The 23,099-nt window shown below is 36.9% G+C and overlaps 1 protein-coding gene across 1 annotated transcript; it reads right to left on the bottom strand.

The window, feature by feature from the left end:
* Positions 1–518: 518 nt before the first annotated feature.
* On the bottom strand, positions 519–22,594 carry DNAJC10 (DnaJ heat shock protein family (Hsp40) member C10). Its single transcript, XM_063162278.1, has 23 exons — positions 22,506–22,594; positions 21,874–22,232; positions 20,129–20,294; positions 18,370–18,420; positions 16,969–17,051; positions 16,670–16,801; positions 15,676–15,769; positions 15,379–15,456; positions 14,153–14,196; positions 13,661–13,798; positions 12,249–12,338; positions 11,399–11,512; positions 10,516–10,630; positions 8,655–8,782; positions 8,276–8,392; positions 7,430–7,531; positions 6,264–6,419; positions 5,220–5,353; positions 4,707–4,760; positions 4,190–4,337; positions 3,599–3,718; positions 2,376–2,492; positions 519–2,105 (listed from the first exon to the last, which is right to left on the bottom strand). Exons 2-23 carry the CDS (start codon positions 22,072–22,074, stop codon positions 2,094–2,096), a joined length of 2,394 nt encoding a protein of 797 aa, XP_063018348.1. The 5' UTR covers positions 22,075–22,232; positions 22,506–22,594; the 3' UTR covers positions 519–2,093.
* Positions 22,595–23,099: the final 505 nt, after the last annotated feature.

Below are 23,099 nucleotides of genomic sequence, written 5' to 3'. Positions count from 1 at the left end.
ACTCTGCAGAATACAGCTATCATATACATTAATTTGGGAAACTTCTTTTTTGCTCTACTAACTGTAATTACTTTCTGTTGGCAGCTAGAGAAGTCTGTTAGATCCTAGAAAGTTGGCAGTAAAAGGAGGAGTCTGTTCAGTGTTAGGGATAAGTACTTTGTATCACGTTGATGATTTACCTTTAGGTGTTTATTATCAAAATTGTGGTGGCTTTACATATATGGGAATATAAAATTAGTATTGCATTCTAGCAGAGAGAGAGAAGACCAAGGTTGAAAGTATTGGGGATTGGAACATCACTGTTTTCAGATGTCAAGTAAGTTCTTGTGCATTCCTGTTGAAAACTTTAAATAATGAAACATTTTAAGTCTTTTTATAAAAAAATCCATGAAAACGTGGAAAACTTTAGAAACTTCCATTATCTAATTTGGAAATTTATTTTCCCCCACCCATACACATCCATTTGGTCTCTCATAAATTTAGAAATCTGGATACAAAGAGAATGCCTTGATACAGAATTATTTTTCAAAATGAACTTTATTGATATTTAAACTAAAGCCTCTTCCCCACAGCCTAAATATGTTTCAAAACTTTTCCTACACCTCATTCTCCAAGAAGGGCATAGAAGGCAGGAAGTACAGTTACACTGATATGCAAAAACTGACCAAAACAGTTTGTTTTAAAATTTTAATTTTTTACTGTGATTGAATTTGAAGTTAAATTTGGATGTAGGAAGATCTACTTTATTAAAAAATAGATGCAATAGTCTCTTCATTCTTAGAATAATATGCTGCAAAAATGAAAAATCAATAGAGGCAACCCTGAGAATAGGGGAAAAACAGCTGAATGTCTCAGTTACTTGTATCTCTTCATTTCTTGCTGCCTTCTTCATGAAATAAGTTACTTGTCAATAACAATGTATTTACAAATTTGTAATACTCATAATACACTGACCAGTCATGCTAGGTCTAAATACGTAGAGAGAAGGGAGGAAATTCCATCTGTCAAGAGCTAGGGAGCATTTTATTGAAATCATGAAACAGTTGTTTGCAGACATTTTGTCATCTGCTGTAATTTTTATTGTCTATGGAGAAGCTCTGAAAAATATTACCCTTTAGAGCAGGAATTCTAGTAAGACGTATGAGGAGACATTGCAATGTACAGTGTTCATTATTAAATTAAAGAAGGCACTTGCTCTCCTGCTTGCCTGAAGATTATATAAAAACAAACAAAAAAAACCCCCACCTAAAAATATGTCTGCAGGGAAAGGGAAAGTGGTAATGCCAAAAGAGGTTAACTATGTCCACAGAATACATTCATATTTAAAAAGACAATGATAAAAGTAATGATCTAATGACTTAACCAGATGCATCTATTGCATAATTTAAACTTTGAAAGTTAATACCACATTTGAATTATTTTATTTTTTCTTTCTTACTTAAAAAAGGAATAAACACAATCCCAAAACCAAACCAAGGAACTAAAGCTCTTCAAAGTTCTGTTCATCCAGGTAGCATCAACACTGCCACAACAGAGTAATCCACTCGAGAGCAAGAGCAATTTAATTCAATAAACATATCTTCCTACCAGTTCTTGATTTTATTCCTTAACCATTGACTAGACAATAATGCAACCCCAAAGCAGAATAATCATCAGGTCCAACTGTTTGTCTGTCAAATAGACAATCCATCATTGTGTTCTGCATTGCAGAGTGCTTCGAGTGCATATTCAGCCACAGGCTGAGTGCCACATTCAAAAAGCATTTGAGAAGAGACAGAAAAAAATATAAGGAACTAGTAAATGGGTAGGCAAAAGTGATAGAGTCCACATTTCTGGTCAACTCCAGTGTTTGGCCAGGAAGAAGGTAGCTGGTATATCAGATGAGGGACATGCAGAAACATTGCCTCCACCAAAACCAAAATGTTTTCATCTCCCCACAGTTTAACAGAACTCATACAGTTGTGTATGCCTGTGAACTCAAACTTGTTTTCATGTGTCCTGTCACCAATGTAACTATCCTTATATTTTCCTTGTGGTGTCTTCTATCTTCACAGCTTCAGAATATTTTGAATTGTATCTACCTTCAGTACCAGTTAGAGTTCATCCTAGTGACAAGAAAATTAACAATGGAGTTTGTCTGAAACTACAAACAAAAATATTTTTTCATATGATTTTACAATTTTCAGCAGCAATAATTTTTCAATTGGAGAAATATTTCTTAAGCAGCTATGTGTTAATATCTTCTTAAGTTTACCCAATCTTGCCTCTGTAATTTGCATTTAATTCTATGGATAAAGAACAAATACTAACATCATTTTAAGTAGTTATTATTTATAGCAAGTCTTTTGCTAAGGCTCCGCAGTAAGTGTTCTTACCTTATTTCTAGATTTTTTTCTTTTTTCTTTCTTTTCCATTGCTTCTAATTTTTCATTCAAAAGGTCAGCTATACCTTTTGCATCTCTGCTGTCTATGTATTCCCCAAGAACACTTTTCTTAAAAGAAAACAAAAATAGAGCATGGGTAATATGTTACACAATTTTCAGACAAAATTCAAGAAAAAAACCGGCAGAATACAATGGCCTTGGTAGCTTGATTTATGATTCATGGATATATTTTTGTCACTGTTTAAACAATGCTAATTTGCATGGTACTAAGAACCACTCTTAGCTGCTAGTTTTCAGAACAACACTAATTTTGTCCTGATTATTAGAGAAACCTGAAATAGTTACAATTTGCTCACATTTATTGAGGTGAGTGTTTAAGCTAGACAGCTATTACAAGTCTGCCACTTTGTAATCTATGTGAAATCTGTTGCTGTGGGTGGCTACCTTGAAGACTTTACACTTCACCACAGAAAATCTCATAGAATTTGGTGAGATTGTGCCATGAAAGATTTCTAGAAGTTCCCATTATAAATTCAGTTAAAAAAAAGGAAAGTAAGTTAAGCCAATTCTCTATCAGAAACCAGTGAATACTTTTTCTTCAGCATTGATACATTAAAAAAGTCACTATAATGTTTCTGAAATTTATTAGTGTTACAAAAATAAAGGCAATCCCTATAACTATCTGAATACTCTTTGTATTTTTAATTTATACTATTACTCTGTTAGTAGGAAATGATGATCTGAAAGAGTCCCACTGATAATTGAAATAGTTTGATAAGGTTTGTTTTTCAGACAACACAACCATCTATTTTTCATTAATTATCTGTCTTACAATACCATCAAACACCATTTGATGTCAAAATTGGTCTTTCAATATAGTAACATCATTTAATTATACTTCTCATTAGCCAAAAGGAAGTTGTATTTCATTTAGAGAGAGACCATCTACTTTAGGGTAGTTGGTGATGGAATTGGTAAGAGTTGAAAAACATTTTGTCACCCAAGACCTTGCAAATTAAACCCTAGTTCTGATTAAGCCCACATTTTAATATTAGAATTCTACTTCTATTTAGTTCTATTAATTTGCAATTTATTATTATTGTATCACTGTCCTACTATTTTAAGTATTACTGAAACTGATTATTTGGAGACACGGTAATATATAAACAATTCACTTTAATGTGTTATAGAAGTATTCTCTTTAGTTCCTTTACCTTTGTTCCTTGGTAGGGGTAGAACTTAACAGTAGGATAGGCTCTGATATCAGCAGTCTGACAGGTGTGACCATATGCTTGACAGTCTACTTTTCCAGCTTTTACTTTTCCTTTAACGGCCTGAAAAGAAATGTTTATTAGAAACAAACTACAAGCTTCCATGGGTGAGTAAAACCAAATAAGTGGAATAAGCCAGCAGTGTGGCGAAAAAGAAAATTGTTGCTGAAATCTTTGAAATATTTCAGAGTAGTTGCTTGCTTGCTTCCCAGACTGTCAGCCTTGTACCAGGTGTCTCTCTATGTATTCAGAGAGAACTTGTACTTGAATTCAGGGCAAAGCAGAAAAGCACACCACAGCTCTAAAGGCCACTCCATCAAAAGCTGAAATCTGTTTCCAAAGAGGGTCCCTGTGTGTCTGTCTGTGGAAGACAACACCCACTGTCTAGTGGGACCCCGAAGTGTGCAAACTCCCTGAGTAGGAGGCTCGTGGAAGTATTGTGGGTTTTGCATGACTGCTAAGAAAGAAAGTGCTGATGAGTAAGATTTTAACCATTACAGTTATAACAAGCTGCCAGTATATTTAAAAACATACCCTTGCAAGCATCTCAAATTCAGGAGCAAAATTTTGGCAAGGTCCACACCAAGGAGCATAGAAATCAATGACCCAATGATCTTTTCCATTCAGAACTTTTTCTGTGAAACTCTGAGGGGTGAGATCTACAGACACCTGTGGCAAATACCTGTGTTAAGGAAGAGTAACAATCAAAATACATTCAAAACTTTAAACAATAGCAAATTGCATTTCAGAAAAGCTTCTGAAATTAGGAACATTTGTAGTCTGGAAATCCCTATTTCACACTTTGAACTATAGGAGAATAACTTCTTAAATGTGGTAAACAAAATATGGTCTGCAGGAGATGGGTAGACAGCAAGGAGTATGCTATTTCTCCAAATTTTAAAAGTAGTAAGTTAAAAGATGTATAAACTTGAACATCTTAAATTAAGCAATACATATACCCAAGTGTTTCTAGTTCTTGATTTACACAGTATTTAAATATTAATTTATCCTAGCAAGCAGCTTGTGAACAAAGTTGAGTGCAGTAACTTACCCCAATGCCCAGCCTCTGAGTGAATAGGCATCTCTGTGCCACCCATTGTAGCTACTATACAGATGTAAAAGAAAAAAACAAAAAGCCAGTTGCACAGTAGTTTGAATTATTCTGAGAAAAAAACCTTACAAACAACTTACTCTGAAGAGTGGTGATAATCAAATAAAGAATGTAAATGCATATGTTTTAGGATACATTTCTACCCTGCCTTCAAATCTGAATAAATGAAAAGTTTCACAGATAGAATTAAAACCTATAAACTTAAGGACTAGAAGACCAAGACAAGAAAAAGAAGAAATAAAAACTAAGATTCCTGTGTAATTTCAAATTACTGAAATGAAAAGGCAAAATAAAATCTCTAGTTTGAAGTAACAAAGCCAATGGTATCCAGTACAGTAATATCCTAGCAGCCTATTTTAATAGCTGTGATAAACCTCTTCTAGACAACAGAAGAGGTGTATTTGTCTTGTTTCACAGCATGGAATGTTTCCCAAACTGAAGCAATGTACTTACTAATAGTGATGAGCTGTGTTTGATTTTTGAGGAAAGACTCTGATTTCAGGATAGCCCCGAACACTTTCTTGGTGACAGAAAGAGTAATATTTTTGACAATCCACACTGCCTACACTGATTAATCCATTTAACATCTGAAAAAGAAAGAAGAAAACCTACCATCAAATATGTTAACCAATACTGCTACAATTTCAGTAATAATTCTTAGCTGGGGGAAAAAATCTCAGCAAAACAAACCAAGATTATCACAAGGCTTTTCTCTTCCCTGTAAACAGATCACGGGTACCAGAGCCAGCCACCCAGATGCACTCCCATCATGCACACATTTAGTATAAGCTGCATGCACAGGGCTCACAAGTCACCTCCCTTACCTCAAAGGTACTCAGGAGTGGGATTAATTAGTGCAAAGAATGCCCTGGTCCTGTGTGCCCCATGACAGCTCAGGAACTGTGCCAAGGCTGGTGCAGAGCAGATGTGCCAGCAGTGTCACAGTGGGCCTGTCCTGAACACACTCTATTTGCTGCAAATTTGGCCCAAACTACCCAGCATGGGCAGGGAAGCTGATGATTACTGAATGTGTCCTACAGAGCTACTAATGCTTCACAGACATTCCAACAGGATAGAAAATCCTGGCTATAATTCGTAGTAGAGTTCTAAATGTCTCTAAGTCACAGGCTTGTTTCCAAAGCCCTTCTTTTTCCCCCCAAAATTTTCTAGTTCAAATTCCTGTGAACACCTCCAGGAATGGTTGTCAGTAGAATAATATTACTTCTGCAAATGAGAGAATGCTACAATGACCTTACACACTTGTAACCAACATGAAAAACTGGAATACAGTATCATTGTATTGAAGCTTTTAAAAAGCTGAATAAAAACTTTGTATTTGGAACAATACAAAACTGTCAGGTAGGAATTGCCTGTTTTGGTGGCAGTATTAGACTCTATATTTTCTCAGCTGACAATTCTCTTAAGAAAGCAGTTGTGCCATCTCAACAATTGCCCAGAAGAGGAACAAAAGCAGAAAAGTGTTAGAATGTGATTTACCCTGGCCATTTTCTTCCATTCTGGCATTAAGGCCTGACAAGGTCCACACCATGGAGCGTAGAAGTCCACCATCCAGATCTCCTCTCGCTTTCTTCTCTGAACCAATTCAGCAAATGTCTCTGGTGTTAGGGACACCACTGATGGATTCCTAAGATCCTAAATAAAGATAGCTCACAGACATGACTCATTGTTGCACAGTGTATCCCCTATCTAGGGCCATCATGTATAAAAGTGCCAAATTTCAAGAATGTTCTGTGAAATTGGCTTGCTGCTCTGTCAGGGAAGACTCCACACCACTGAAAGGCATAGAAGCACTAAAAGACATTCCTTCAACCCAAAAACCTAATTTTTAAAAGCCTAAGTTTTTGAGAAAAACTATCAAAAATGTACACCCAGGGTCCAAAAGGGAGGTTTTCTGCCTTTTCACAATAAAAGAAGGTAAAAACCAGGAAATCCAGCTTATCTAGCAGCAACAGGTGTTACAAAACTCAGCCATGCTATTTAAGCTGGAATACATATAGTGCACTATGGGCCTCTGAATGCCAACTGAAAGACTAATCCCTACCTATTTCTGCATGTGTGTTCTTGAAGCTGCTTTTTCTGAGCTACCTGGAGAGAAATGTCCCTTCAAAAAGTGAAAAATAGCCTGTGGATATAGCAGTGAACCTGAATGCTGGAGCCAAGTTTGGTGCCAGAACTCTAGTATCAACAGTGATCAATACCAGTAATTTGCAGTTAAGAAAGCTCAAGGACAGCTGAAAAATGTGGACACCAGCAATCTACTTGACAAAAATGTGAACCCCTTCCTATATCAAGGTGTGTATGTGAAGCATTTCCACCTTAAAAGTTGGAAATATTGTAATATTAATTCCTTTATTCTCTCAATAAGATAGAAATAATTATCATTATTTTGCAGATTGGAAGGGATCTTTCTTTATTTGCTAATGATCTCAAATAAATTATGTGACAGAGTAGGGGAATGAATCCACTAATTGTCAAGTCTCTGACTACAGTTGCTGGATCACTTTTCTTGCCTGAAGTTTTTTCACTTTTTATTTTCTTTGTCCAATTAAAAGAAAAAAAATCTTAGAATCTTCCAACTGAAGAATGTATTTGTGTATGAACTGCATAGAAGAAGACTGCAACCAGCATAATCATTTACATACCTCTATAAACTCCAAGATTTGCTCAGCTGAGTGGTGTCCTTCATACTCATGAACATCAGACTGATTGAACACAACTGTTGTTGGGTAAGCTCGAATGTTATGCTGATAAAACAAACAATAACAAATTCCACAGAATTATTAAGGCTCTTGGACTTGCCTCTAATTGTCCCTGGTATTGGTGGATCAAGCTGCTCATCTGTTCAGTTTGTACAGTACAAGTGCTCAGGCTTACAGGCAGGTGAGAATCTGACATCATAACAAATCAGTACAGAGAAGGTGCCAGTTGTATTCAGAGATGGCATAGTGTCTCAACTTAAAAACCAGCCAGTAATTCTTCTGCCATGCTCCACAAACACAGCAATTAATCCATGGGCCTCCTAAGCCTTAGCTTTAAAACTATTCCCAGTCCTCAGATGGAATGTTTGGACTGTATGAATAACTATTGTTTACCATTGAACACAGCCAGTTCCCATCATTTGAATTCCTCAGTGGGTAAACACATGTAAATAAAACTTTTTTGCTCATTTTCCATGCATTTTCAGACATTAACCCCAGCCCCCAGAATTATTAAATTCTGAGACTTCTGAAGTCTTCCAGTAGCACTATGAAATTAGAATAAAATCTGACTTGTATTCTGCATTAATACATTATCTATAGTGTTTATATAGTTTGCTTCTTTAAAAAAAATACGATACAAAGTGCCTGTTTAATTTACTGCCCTTTAGGAAAGTAATGTTAAAGGACAAACATTGTCTGCCCATATCCTCCTACCCCCAATTCAAAGAAAATGATATTGTTTGAAAATATTATATTTGTATTTCTTTATTTTTAGTTCCTGCAGCTTACCATGTTGCAAAGGCCTTCATGGACAGTACAGTCTAGCGTCCCAAATTTAAGCTGACCATAAAGATGTTTAGATGCTTTTCTCAGCTCTGGTAACAAAGCTCGACAAGGAGGACACCACTAGAAGACAAAATGCAAGTAAGTGCAATTGCTTTTCCCACAGGTAGCTCTCAGGAGAGTATCTGAGATTAATCATCTGCTGTTTTGACAACAGAGTGCACTAAACACAAAACCCAGTTAGAAACTAGAGCTGCCAGGGAATGAGGAATTAGAACACCTTCTCATGATGCTGAAGGGCACTTTCTAGCTACTCCTTAGTACCTTGTTACATAATTACAGAACAGATTTTAGAAGAAGGAATATATAGATATCCAATATTTACCGGTGCAAAGAAGTCCACAAGCCATGGTTCCTTATCTTTGTCAGGAAAATTCTGAGGTCCCAGTGTGATGACATGGGAATTCACACTTTCTTTGGCAAATGCAACAATGTCATATAAGATCTTCTTTCCTTCAAAAAACAATGTAGAAAGGAAATTCAATTTTTACCTATGAGAGGTGTAATTAAAAAACTCTTTGAAAGAAATAGGAGTCCCTTGTCTAATCTTTAAACCCAGCCTGCTTAAGTAAATGTAGCATAAAATTATGTTGCTTTTCCTTAGGAGGACAATGTTAAACTGTCCAAACCTACACAGGCAGGACATACTATAGTTGATATGTGGCTAAATATTAAACTAGCCAGTTACTCAATATTAGTCGAATAAATACTTTATCCAAGAAAAAACATATTTTTGTCAAACAAAATGATAAAATTTTTGTGACAGGATTATTGGTCATTTTATCATCTTACTTGTGTTGGAATTAAAAAGTACAATTCTAGATACATTTGACTTGGCGAAGGGACTGACAAGGTAAAAACTTCAAGCAAAATAAATTATATTGATAAATCACAGCTATTTAGGTGTAACTGAAATTACTGCTCACACAGCTCCAGTGGGCAAAGATCCAGTCTCTTCATAACCTTTGTATACGTATTTGTCAGCAGAAATGAGTTTGTCTGAGAATAAGAACTTCAGGTTAATCAAATCTGAAGTCACTGCACAATGACTTACCAAGATTTATTACTGTTCTTAGATTTTAAACTGTTGAAGCCCTTCAACACAGCATATAAAAAGGCCAGATTCTTTTGAGGATTACTTTCCCATAAAGACTGGAGTGAGATGGCTATTGGTGAATGTTCTACATGCCCTCTATTTTCTAAATAGTAAACCAAACCATTCAGAAAAAAATGCACTGAAGTCCAATGTACTTCTCTTCCACTGCAATCCACACCATTATAAAAATGCTGCATGGCTGTGACCTCTTCCTGCCCTCTCTGCAGCAATGTATATAGAGGAAGTATAGAAGGCTCTTTCTTATACACCAATTATTAGATGTATGGGATCATCCTTTCCCCTTGATAAGCCTAATCTTTTCTAAATAGTGAAAAACTTTTCACTTTTCCTGTTTTATAACAGTACTGAGGTTCTGGCTTAATCCTAGCAGGCTGTTTCTAATACCTCAGCGGCTGAAAAATGAGAACTTCATCTTGCATAACTGCTTTGTGCCACGTTCTGGATGAAGCTACACCTGTTCCTGCAAGCTACAGTTTGGCTTTAGGCTCATTTCTTCTTCAACCAGCATCACTGAATCCTTTCAGCAGTAAATAGTAACATAGTTCCAACCTTTCCTGAAAGGAAACTGTGATGTTGGAAATGAAGGTAAGAAGTAAAAGTCTCAATATCTTGGACAGAAGTTAACAAAGCATGGAATTAGTGCAGTGATACATGAAACCAAATCCAAGTTTGTCAAACTGGCTAAACTGTGAAACCAGCATGTTGGGCCTCTCTGAAGGGTGTGCCTTACAACATTCTTTAGTTATCCTACCCAAAGCAGAAGCTGTCCTGATCAGCTTCAGAGATTTCATTTGTATGTCATTATGCAAATGATGTTGAAACAGACTGCAAAGACAAACTAGATCCCTCAGCATCTCATGACTGCCTACCAGGAAAAACAGAAAAAAGAAAACCAAAGGAAATTATAAATAGGTTGTGTAAGGCTACATCATGGCCAGAAGAAAGACAGCAAATATTAAAGCTACAAAACTGTTCTTTGGGAAAAAAAAAAAAAAAAAGTGGTTTGCCAAAGATTTTGTCATCTCAAAGGGATTAGGTCATGATTTAAACTTGCCAAAGTTTCCCTTACCATGATGAATTTCATAATCTCCAGTGCCTTTTCCTTTGAAGACTGCTAAACAAGGCTGATAAACATACAGTTTGTTGCAGATGGTTGGTGAGGAAAGACAGTCAAACTTCCCAACCTATATTTAACAGACAATGTCATTTTAATTAAAACAGCCTAATTTATATCAATTAACATATTTTGAAAGGAAGTAAGAGTTAGAAAACAAAGGTAAAAATATGGGAAACTGATAGCCTTTTTGATAAAAAACGGAGATCTTAAAAATTGGTGTTCAAGGAAAACTACCCGCACACCTATATTAGGTTGCTTGCTAATTTTTAATTTAAAGGCCAAAATGGGAAATAAAAACTTAAAGAATTATCTTTTCCCTCCCTCCAAATACAACAGCAAGGAAGTAAGAAGACACCTAAAATAAATGTAACATTAAAATCTTCTAGTCAAAGCAACAATTAAAAAAAAATACATACTTCATAGATTAATACAATCTGTAGGCCTTTAGTGCAAAGTTTGAACTTGGTTTCTTTTTATTAAGAAAAAAATCAACAGGATCACAGGGTTTTCTGAATAATTAAAATATAGTTCCACATACATAAATTTGATGTTGGAATGTTAATTTATAATTATTAACAGAACAGGAAATGCAGGAACATTTCCAAAAACAAAGCAGATTTAAAATATAATCTCTCTATACTTTTCCATTATTAAAAACATACAGGAAACGTAAGTGATTTCTTTAAATAAAAAACTTTACTGCAGATCTGCTATATGATAGTACATCTCTTCCAGTACCAGAGGTGTCATGTGGGGTAAAAGCTAATAACAATGAAAACCGTGATTTGTTCTTGGAATGTAAACAGCATTTAACATTAGATGAGAGCACTCTTACCTGAATATGCTCATCTTTCAGTAAAAATTTAAGTTTCTTGAACTCCTGCACATTTGATTTGTCCCTCTCCCCAAACTGGAAGAAAAGCAGCCACCGGTGATGAGCCAGACGGTCCTTTAAACCACAGGGAAAAACAAACCAACAACACCACAAAAAATTAATCCCAACCACACCAATGTGTAAAATTCTTTTGTGCTTTATAAAGGCAAATGTCCAGTTATTCATATCCAAAAGACCCCCACTAAACAAGTTCTTTCATGCAGTCCTTCCACTAAACTTCCTCTTACTGCATCATAATCAAGGAAGTGGAAAAAATCTGACAGCAAGCTGGCTACAAGCTGCACTCTAATGTTGTTGCTTCTGTGTGCATTTCCTGTGGTAAATTATGCTGCTATGTGCAACTACCAGTGTGGAAAGAGGTTTACTTTTGTTTTTCCTCCAACACACGAGCTACATTTAAGACTCAATTTCAGTTCATACACCAATTATCATGGATAAACAAGTATTTTTTCTTTTCTAAATTCCCAAACAAAACACACTTAAACCAAAATTTTCTACAATGTAGTTGATTCAAAAAATTACTAGAAAATTGCAGTTGCAGAGAGAGTTGCAATGGCAATTTCTGTGATTTCTTACATTCCTATGAAATCTCCTCCCCTTACTTTTGTTATTTTGCTAAACAACAGAAGTGAATGTAGACAAACAATGTTAAATAATTTTGGGTAGAGATAAAAAGAAGTAATATTCAGTGAAAAGCTAAGTTGTTGTGTCAACAGTATTTGAAAAACGTAGAAAATAACAATAAAAATATATTATTTGAAGAAATCTTAGCATATTTTTAAAATATTACCTCCAATGATGCTGCAGAGATGATTTCAAAGTCTGGTAGATGCTGCATTACTTCCTGATATATTTCTCTGGCATCCAAGGAGTTAAGAAACTAGGATAGAGAATTAACTGTCTTTATTACAAGGAATTACAAACATCAACCTGATTAGTACTCAAAGTGTCAGGGAATTTATTCTGATTTGTTCCCTTCAATCAAATGGAGAATGCAGTTAATAATATTTTATTTGATCAACTTCTTTTTCATACATGTAATTCCACAAACATCACTCTCAGAATACTGCTTTTAACTCACTTGCCTACAATATTCAACTCAAGAAATTGTATTTTGTCAAGACAGTGACCAAAGAGTGTGAAATTCAAATTTCACACCAAACCCAACAATCAAGTTTACAAGATTTCCAATTTAGTTTTACAGCATTCCATAACTGCACTGTAGAGATATTTAGGTTTCCTTAACTTGTACAATTTTGGAAGTAATATGAATCAGTAACTGAGTGGTAAGTTAAAAGGTTCAAAGTAGGTAGGTTGCAATTTATTTTCCTCCTTTTAAAAATAAAGGTAACAGTAGTGACAATAAAGGAACAAGTCGTGCTTCAAACAGAAATGTCTCCCATCAATTAGGGAAGTTAAAACTACCACACAAATGTAGATTGCAATTTTAGAATAGAACTGAGCAGTAAAACTTGTACTGACAGACACTGTAGGAGTACTTTTATCACACATGTCAGGGTAGCATTTCTCAAACTTGTGATACCTGCTGCATATTATTTCTGGAATAAAAAATCCGGGGCACATCAAAGACCATAGTACAATTTAGGAAAAGCCCTTTAAGATCATTTGAGTCCAAGCTGTAAGCAGCTGCCAAGTTCACTACTCTAAACCACGTCTCCAAGTGCAATGTCCATACCTGTCTTTTAAATACCCCGGGGATACTGACTGAACCACGTCCCTCAGGGCACTTCCAGTGCCTCACAAACCCACTGCTAAAGAAAAATTTGCTAATATTCAATCTAAACATCCCTTGCTTGAGACCATTTCCTCTTGTCCTGTCAGTTTTTACTTGGGAGAAGAGACTCCCAGGCTTGCCAGGACAGCAGGGTTAGAACCAGCTCTTGGGGCAGTCACAGAGCATTTCCAGCCCTGAACTCCCAGAGCTGCTCGGGAGCCTCCTGGGGAGGTGGCCAGGCAGAGTCACAGGCTGCTGCTCACTCTCCCAGCAAACTGGAATCACCTCCAGCATCACTGCCTGAGCGGGCACAGGGACATGAACTCATGCAGAGCATACCAGCTTAGAAGAAAAAAGAAAACAGCATCTTTTCAGTTGGGTATCATCAGTCTGGAAATGATCTATACATTCCTTTAGCATGGTTATCACTTTGTTTATCTAAATAGATAATGAAAGACAAGTCATACCAAAACACCTCCTTTCTCTTTGTTATTTATGGTGGCTCCAGGTGGGAAGTATGCAGTAGTACTAGATGAGACATCTAAGTTATCACAAAGCTCACCCTGGGTGCCACAGTCCATCCAGCCCACATTAACAAGACCTTCCTGTAATTAGGAAAGAAACAACACAAAACAAATCCAAAGAAAAGTATTTCTAAATTTCAGGTACAGAATGCTTTTGAAAATCCCAACACAGGGAATTATTTGTAACACTTAAAAAATAAAAAGAAACAACACTGTAATTTATTATGTAATATTAATTTTATTTTATAAAATTCTTAAAAAATTAGTTATTTCAAAAGCTGCTTGGGCAAAGTACTGAATTCTTCTAAAAGTTAACAGGTGTTATCTTGGTTCTACTAAACTCAGTGAAAGTTTTAGTTACAATTTGATGCTTTCACTTCTGTTATTTTGTTTTAAATATAACATGTAATGCTTTTAAAGTGAAACACTGCTTACCAACATCCCAGCTAGCTTAAGGCGGGTTTGGTAACTCAAGCAATCTGTGAAACAAAAAATTTTTATTTACAAACATAAAACTTCACCTTATTAATGCACTAAATCTACTCTTGCTTAGAATTTCCCCTTTCCTCCCAAAAAATATGACCATTTCTAATGGCATGCTTCCTGGCTGTTCATCCAGTACTCCTGGAATTTTCATATCTAATAATCAGCACTTAATGATTGTCTACTCTAACTTAAAAAACTCCCAAAAATAACATTCTCTTGCTTCATCAACACAGAATCCTCATTTAAACAATTTTACTATTTTCTTTACTGTAAAGACTGACCTTTAAAATTTGTTAATCACTGTTGTAAAAAAAATAATCTAAGTATCTACATAGAGTCTTGGGATGATGTTTCAACAGAAATATAAATTTTCTGTGATACAAATAATAATTCGCTATTATAAATATAGCATATGCTTTGAATGACTGCCTTTGGATGCAGATTTTTTTTTAAAAATAAGATGCATCAACTTCTCCTTAACTAAAACAAAGTTGAAAACTTAATAACGAAAGGGCTGCAAGTTGAAATCAAGCTATTTACAAATGTAAATCCAAGACTGAGGCTCTGGCTATTCAGTTCTCAGAACAAAGGTCTCTTTATAAGGCTGAGAAGTTTTTATTTGTCCAAGGTGTAGTGCATTTACTTAGCTCCACCAGCTAACCAAGGTAACTTTCTCCTATATTGTATCCAGTACTGATCCTAAGAAAGCCAGGCACAAACAGCTACAAAAAACGACTCTGATGTGAAACCAATGGTAAGAGGCAATTACTGTGTGCAAACCTAACTTATTAACTAACTTATTCAGCTAATTTTTAATATTGGTGGTTTAAGGGGGAGACACAGCCTTTCTGCTGCTCAGCTATGATAAGAAGCTGGCATGTACCTCAGCAGTAGCTGTCACCTGAGCTGGAAACTGAAGGAGAAACCTTTTCTGCCACTTCCCCTCCTGATGGGTTACACTCCAGTGCTGCTTGAATGACTCACAGGACATTACAGAAGCACAATAACATAATATTTCCAATAACGTCCTTTTGTCAAACTGCTTTTAACAGAGAGCTTAAATCAGAGGTCACTGTGGCGACCTAAGATGTTTTTTAGCAGCAAAAGGGATTATGCCGCTAGCAACAGAAGTCCTTTTTTTGTCACATTATTTAAAAAGTATTTAATATACCTACCCCCACGTTCAGCACAGAAGGTGATCAGCCAACCAACACCAGATGCAAATGAAGTTTCAATAGCATTTACAAAATTTCCTAAGAATGAAACAATTTGCATCAGTTTCCGACTAGTTAAACATGGCCATGAAACAAGATTTTCTATTTGTATTAGCAAATTACATGAACTGTTTTTATTCTCAAAAAGAAGACTTAGCAATAGTTGACAGATTCAGTCATATGCATAGTTTCTACCCTATTTTATATAGTAAAAACAATTTCAACAACAGCCCCCCAAGCTAAACACATGAACATTACCTGCCCATAACTCAGTGACTGTGCTTGTAACATACTGCATGGCAAAGTTCTTTAGGCTCTCTTTTGACCTGTCTCCGTAATATTTCACTGGTTGCTATAGAAGACAAAAAGTAAAGTTTATAAAATTAAGAAAGAAAAAAAGGCAAATAACCCCACCCAAAACCTACTGTGTTCTTCTAAGAGTACTTAAGCAACTGCAGGACCAACCCCCACTACCACCCTAACTGTTCTCTCCCTCTCCTATCCGAATGTTTGAAATTTAACCTTTATTTAAATTTTGTAATGTGATTTCTTTCCAAATGCTGCAACATGAGGATAATTTAGTCTTAGAAACACTAACTCCCAATGATTGTATTTCTGTTTAAATAAAAATTGCTTATATCACTCCATTTAGCATTCAACTTCTTAAAACTTACCATTGTCAAAATGTACCCATCTATTCGAGTGCACTTTATACACCACCCCAGCACCACGACTTAGCAAGCAGCTATAAAGAGTGACACACATCATGCAGGTAGCATGGAGGGAATCTTGCAGAAGGAATTTCCAAGTTTCTTTAGGCACATGGTCATATTCTTTAAGACTCAAAACCACAGACTATGCTTTGTACTTGAAAAGTCCTTTACAGCACTATAAGAGAAACTGCTCAAGGAGACTTGTTTGCTACAGCACCACTGCTGACAGTAGCTTCCCAATCAGAAGTGATATGTTGCACAGAAAAATTATTCAGAAAAACCCTTGTAAAAATATATTAGCATTTATTTCAAATTTATTTATATATAAAATATAAATTATACATATTAACAAATACTTTTTTTTGACGTTAACTTTGTAAAATAATTTGACCCAGGTAAAGAGAAAGTTGTATTTATTATTAAAGGAAGTAACATACTATAAAGCAAGATCTTTTTAAAGAAACTCTATGACTGAACAAGTACTAAAGAAACACGTCTCCAGATTTCATTCTAAAAACACCTGAAGTCTTATCACTCACCATTCCAGTTTTGAAAATGTACAGACTGGGGTAACTGTTAATGCCTTTAATTCGACACAGCATTCTGTTATCTCCACAGTTCACAGCTCCAATGCGTATCACTCCATCCAGCTCCTTAGCAAATTCTCTCCACTAAAAAAAAATTTAAAAAGAGACTATTTGCCTATAAAGATATAATGAACTCATGCTTTATTTCTGGAATTTTGAATTGTTGTCTCTGGTTTCAGCTTCAGTGTAAAAATCTACTTCATTAAGTTTTGTGCTATTAAAACCAGAGTTCATTTACTTGGTTTACATACCGTAGGTGCTAAATCATGGCAGTGGGAGCAGCGAGGAGAATAAAAATTCACAAACCACAGTTCTCCTGAGTTAACAGCAGCATCTAGGTGGAGAGAAGAAAACTGTAAGTAAATCATGCACATGTGCAATGTAGTAACATTCAGGATGTATATTTTTGCTATACTGTATTCCCCAAAAGCGGTATTAAGTACTTAATGTCAGGCACAGTAACAGTAACTCTTATGAACATACTGTTGTAGGCAGGTGCATGAAAATCCTATCTCAGAAGGTATCAGCACTCTGACTTTTAGTATCTGTTCTATTAATTAAGAAAAAAAGTACTGTCTGCAGATTATTCTAGCTGAAATGTGCGATAGTGTAAATCTAGTTACAAAATACAAGGTCTAAAAGATTTTTACCCACTAGAATTTTCCATTTCCTTATATTACTTTATGTATTTAGTGAGTCTCACCTGGCAGTATTTTTATGAAGAAATCATGTCTAATGTAATTTAAAAATCCAAGTTAATGTAATTACTAGAAAAGTCAAGGAAAACATAAATCATCTTGCTTATGAAAGCAAACAACAGCAACAAAATATACACAAAGAGCAGTTATCAGCTTTAATTACTTGGCTTTCAGCCTGTCCAATTTTCATGTAGTGGATTTTGTAACCTTTATTTGACTGTATTAAAATAACCTCACAAAAAAGACAACTAAGGAATATGTTGACCCTGCAAATAGATTAACCAAAGAAAGCCTGTGGTCTCAGGGAAATCATGAGGGTCTGCTCTTACAACAGTTTACAAGACAAATTCAGCACGTAGGTCCAATTTTGCACACAGGAAACCATACTCAATATGCAGATGAAAAATTATACAAAATCCAGTATTTTTTACTCTAGCCTCTCTTAGTTACAAACAACTTAGTTGTAATTTTAAAAGAAAAAAAACCTGGACAATATTCACATAGAAACTGTTCTCTTTCCACACCTTGTTCTCCTTAGCTGTGCTTTTAGTATCTGGTATCACCTTCTGGTTTTGAACTACACACAAGTGACTGGATTTCACAGAAAAAAATTATATTAGAAAAGTTTTGTCAAGTGCATTTTTATGCAACAGAAACAGCAACAATAAATTAGGAGAAACAAAATTTTAATTCAAATAATTTCCTTTTACAGACCTCACAAAATAGCTCTAAAACTTAATGTAAGCTGTATATTGATATTGATTGATTTGCCAACTAGTGTTTAACAGGAAGCATTAAGGGTTTTTTTATTGTTTGTTTTCTCATGTGAAGATGATTTTCCAACATGTGTTTGTAAAGACAGGTAAGAAAAGCCTACTAAGACACAGCTCAATATGTAAAAATTGTACTTTGGGTTGTCATGTTGTCAAACAGCCATTTATTTAAAAAACTTACCAAATTCTCCTCTATCCAATGTTATAATTTCGGGATCATCGTCATAAATACCTATTAAAAAAATCAACAATTGTCTTTTATTTTTCCACCTTTAAAACAACCAATCATCTTATGCACAACAGAAGACAGTAGATTTAAGTTGAAATACTAAACTGGCAAAGAGGTTTTACAAAAATGCTGTCCTTATTTAACCTCTTGCTTGCTCACTCACTCTCTTGCTACCACAGCCACTATCAGAACATTCTTTTGATAATTTAGCAACCAACCATGAAGCCAGCAGAACTACTGCTGTTATGGCAAGAGAAATGATGTTAGAAATAACATCATCCAGCTGTCAGATTAAAATTCAAGAAGTCTCAGCTTTCACTGAGAGCTTTATATAACGACCAGAAGTTTCCACACTTTCTCAGCCTCTGGTTACCTAAACATTTAGACCACAAAGGTGTTTCCAGCCACAGGCTTTTCCACTAACAAAGTGTGTGTGTGAATGCAGTGGAATGAAGTGGGTAAGGAAGTTAAGGAAGACAAAGCTAACCAGTCCTACCTAGGGCATCACTACAAAACACTCCACTACTTCAACTACACAAGAAAGGCAGTGCAGAGTACCAAAAATACTAATAAAGAGCATTTTATTATGGTACTGTGGTTGCAGATTTTTACAGTACCTAACATGGTGAGATGTCATTTCACCTGAAGTACACAAGGATCAAATGCAAACAAATAATGAGAGAAATTAATATCTACAGGTGACAAGGTACTTTTCATATCACTTTCCATTTATATCTCACATAATAGAGTACATATGTTCACCCATACATATAAATATATATATAGCTATACTTGCATATAGGTACACACACATATAAAATACAAAAATAGATGCTCCCTAAATCACTGATTAATAGATATTTCAGGATACTGTTTCTCAATCAAGCAGTGAAACTTCAGGGAGATAAAATTTAAATCTGAAGATGTTTTAGGCTAATTTCTATATTTTCCTGTGATACTTGTGCCACTGGTTTATTCAATTTCAATCTGCACAGACATTAATTTCTTAGAGACTGGGACATGTTAAATCAAACAACACTAGAAAAAAATCATTGCCAAGGCAGAGGTTCGCTTCAGCTGTTCATTTCATCCCAATCCAACTATGTTCCTCAGTTCCCTGTTGTAGTTTACTCCTGTTACAGCAGCTCTGAGAATCATTAATTGCAACCTTTCCCTACAACTACCTAAAATTTGTTGAGACAAACATTAAGCAGCTTGTCTCAAGATCATTTTAGGTATGACTCTGTTATTTTTTTTCAGTTTCTGCTACCTCTTTACTGATGTCTAATTGCATAACTGCATATCAAATAGCCTTGACCGTGCAAAAATTTCCTCTCAAAATCCCCCTGAAGGATACTAAACAAAGAAGGTCTTCCTGCATTAAAAAGTTAAAAAGAATCCTGATGAAATATTAACACTGACATTTAAGTGAAAAAACTCTCTGCACTTTAAAAAGACTAAACAAGAAGTTAGATGACCTATAAAAAGGCAAGCAGCAGGAACAAAAGGCCAGGTAAATAGATTGCACATTTGGGTAGCCATTAACAAGGTAAATAAAATACTGGGCCAGCAGAGAGAAAGTGATAGCTACAGAGCAGACAGAAATCTGGAGAGGGCACATAAGAAACATGCAAAAAGCTCTGATATAGATCTGAATATGACATTTCCTTTTACTGTTTTAAGCAAGTCACAAACACACATCAAAACTTACCAAAATCATAGCGATAGAAGTTCCAGCTCTCGTACCGACCTCCCTGCTGCTGGTCTTCGAGACCCTTCTCCCCATATTTATCATACTTCTTCCGTAGATCTTCATCTTTAAGTACTTCATATGCTCTATTTATTTTCAAAAAATTGTCATGTGCATTTGGATCATTCTGTGTAAGGAAAACTATAATTAGTAATTAATCAATAAACCATATAGTGCATACAGTGCTGAGAAAATTATCTTTGGAAATATTTTTATATGCCTGCTAAGGATGTCAGTTGTGATGGAAGCATTGCATTGTGATCTCAAACCAAACTACAGCAAAGTTTTCCTCTCCCAAACCAGGTCTCTCTTCTTATGTCTTCCATCCTCACTAAGTACAATTGAAATACAAAGTGAACTGGTTGGAGGCTGTAACATTCTTCAGTGAACCATCTTTTTTCAACTCTCTTTTCAGTGGAATTTAAATAAATACTGAAGAATGAAGACATACCATTTCCTCCATAATCTTTTCCACTCCCCTAGAATCCCTACTTGACCAGTTCAAAATCTCTGCTAGAGACAGACCAATCCTTTCTGGTTCTGACAGTGTAGACAAATGTCTCCTCCTTTTATTTAAAAAGCATTTTTGCTCTAGGTAGCTTGGGAGTCAGAATGGTGAAAAATCTGCAGACACATTTTGAATTCAAGTTTGGGATCTGACAGGTGCAGTATAACAGTGGTGTGCAAAATGTGCCACACAGTCCTGCTCTTTTAACTTCTGCTAACACGTTTCATTCAAAAGACATTTTCTTAAGATTCTTGTTTTAGCTAGATACACAGGAAATTAATTACCATTATGCAATTTGTCTAATGGGCTCATCTTCTATATATCATTGCTAAGCTTGAAAATAACCTGTTGAAAAATCTTTAGTAGTATCTGCATGCTCAGAAACACCAGAATCTGACCCCAAAGGCCATCATTTTGAAAGTACCAACAGAGAAAACAAAACTTTCATTTCATAGCTACAAGCTGGCACTCCTAACTTTGCTGACATTTGCCTTTCTCACTGAGCTGTCAGAGGCTCCAATGTAGTCAGTGAAGGCAGGCCCTGAGCTGATATGAAATACTGCTGTCTTTTGGGACTCCATGCAGTTGTACATAAAAAGTTCTAAACCCTTTTATTTCCTGTGAATTTCTGCTTATTTCACGTCATTTCAAGGAGAAACTGATGATGTTTAAAAGTGATTTCTTTGTATTTCAGAAATACAGCAGCACAGACTAAGCCATTCCAATCGTCTCTCTCCAGTTAGTCCAGAGTAACCTCCACCATTATCCATTGGCAGTTCCAGGATATCTGTTTTGTCCTGTTTGGTACTTGGAGACTGATGTCTCAGAACAGGCTGTTCTTATTTGATGTTTAGAGGAGACTTCAGGGCAGGGAAACAGCAAGTCCCCCAAAACTAAATGGACAGAAGAAAACTCAACAGCTTACCAACAAGGTAATACAGTACACAAATAAGTCTTCTTCTAGTTACAAAAATATAAGCGAGAATTAGAGAATCTTGACTCTTTTCACTACTGCAATTTAACACAGCCCAAATTCAACTCTATCATTTTTTGTAAATTTTCTCTGCAGAAAATCTGGGTCGAACTATATTATCAGGTGGTTCACAGAGAGGCATTTTTGATAAATTAAAACTGCTTTTTGTTTAAACACTAAGATTCATTAAGTCAACACCTTTGACATGTTGAAAAGGTAACTTACCTGATTTTTATCAGGGTGCAACTTTAATGCCAGCTTTTTGAATGCTTGTCGTATTTCTCTGCTACTTGCTTCTTTGGATACTCCAAGTAAACTATAGTAGTCTTGATCAGTGCATACAAGAACTATTACACATACTAAAAGTAGCAATAAAGACCTTTTGAAATATTTCACATAATCTCCTTTGGATGCTAAAAACTCCATTATGAAGCTTTTGGAAATTTCACAGGCTCTGATTCAAACAGACTTTGGGAAGAGTCTCCAGTAAATGCGCCAACATTCAGAGATACAGCTGCAATTATGGCAGAGATCTTCAAAACGCCTATTCTACTTCATGTCACAAGTCTTGCTAAAGAGACACCCTGGAAGATGACAGAAGAAAAAACAATTAAACACTACCTCTTCAACAAACACAGGTTAGTAACACACCCCAACATCGGCTTGTGCGGATTGCACGTGAACATTTAAGTTTCTGGGTGGCTAATTATCTTCTTTCTGGAAACCACACAAGTGGTAGAGCATCTCTGAACTGTTACCTTAAAGGGGGTAATCATGCACAGCTGCACTGGATGGCACTAACAGCCCCACACCTGTACCGCATTAGAAAAGGCGGGTGTAGGAGGGTTCATACCTACCTTCAGCAGCCCTGCCGGGGCTCATTCCGTGGGAAGGGCCGGTGCCGCTGTGCCGGCCGCCGCCCCGGGGCGGGGGCTGCCCGCCAAGGAGGCTGCGGACGCCCCTCACAGACAAAGCCGGGCGGGCGAGCCCCGCGCCGGGAGCCGCCGCTGCCGCCGGGAGCGCGCAGGTCGGAGCTCTGCGGGGCCGGGGCCGGAGCTGGGGCCGGGCTGCGGCGGGAGGGCTGGGGAGGCACCGGGGCGGGGCGGCCGCCGCGCTCTGCCCTCCCGGCCGCGGGAGCGGGGCCGGCGCCGGGCTCGGGGCTGCGGGAGCCGGCGGTGCGAGCGGGCCGGGCGCGGGGCAGGCTGGGACGGCTGCGCCTTCCCCGGCGCCGGCGGAAGGGCGGCGGGATCCGGGATCCGGCTCTGGGCCGGCGGCGGGCGGGGCGGCTCCGGGGCTGACGTGGCCGCCGCGCCCGCCTCGGCCGGGGGGCTCGGCTCCTCCCGACCGCTCCCTCCGGGCACGCCGGCCCGGCCCCGGCCCGCCCCTTCCTCGCCGGGTCCGCCCCGGCTGCTGCCGGCACCGCGGGCCCGGGGAGCCCCGGCGGGTGCGGA

Source organism: Melospiza melodia, chromosome 8, assembly GCF_035770615.1.
Source record: "Melospiza melodia melodia isolate bMelMel2 chromosome 8, bMelMel2.pri, whole genome shotgun sequence".
NCBI classification, from domain to species: Eukaryota; Metazoa; Chordata; class Aves; order Passeriformes; family Passerellidae; genus Melospiza; species Melospiza melodia.
Note: the sequence above shows the minus strand (reverse complement) of the source record. Positions and strands in the feature narration are given on the sequence as shown.

What these genes read in the sequence shown, in the direction of transcription:
- DNAJC10 (XM_063162278.1), bottom strand. Translation starts at nt 22,074, where the DNA reads ATGGAGTTTTTAGCATCCAAAGGAGATTATGTGAAATATTTCAAAAGG. An exon ending in ATGAAGGCCTTTGCAACATG is followed by an intron (nt 7,532 to 8,275) that starts GTAAGCTGCAGG and finishes TTGTTTTATCAG; the next exon opens with CATAACATTCGAGCTTACCC. An exon ending in AATGGAAGAAAATGGCCAGG is followed by an intron (nt 5,354 to 6,263) that starts GTAAATCACATT and finishes TTTCTTTTTCAG; the next exon opens with ATGTTAAATGGATTAATCAG.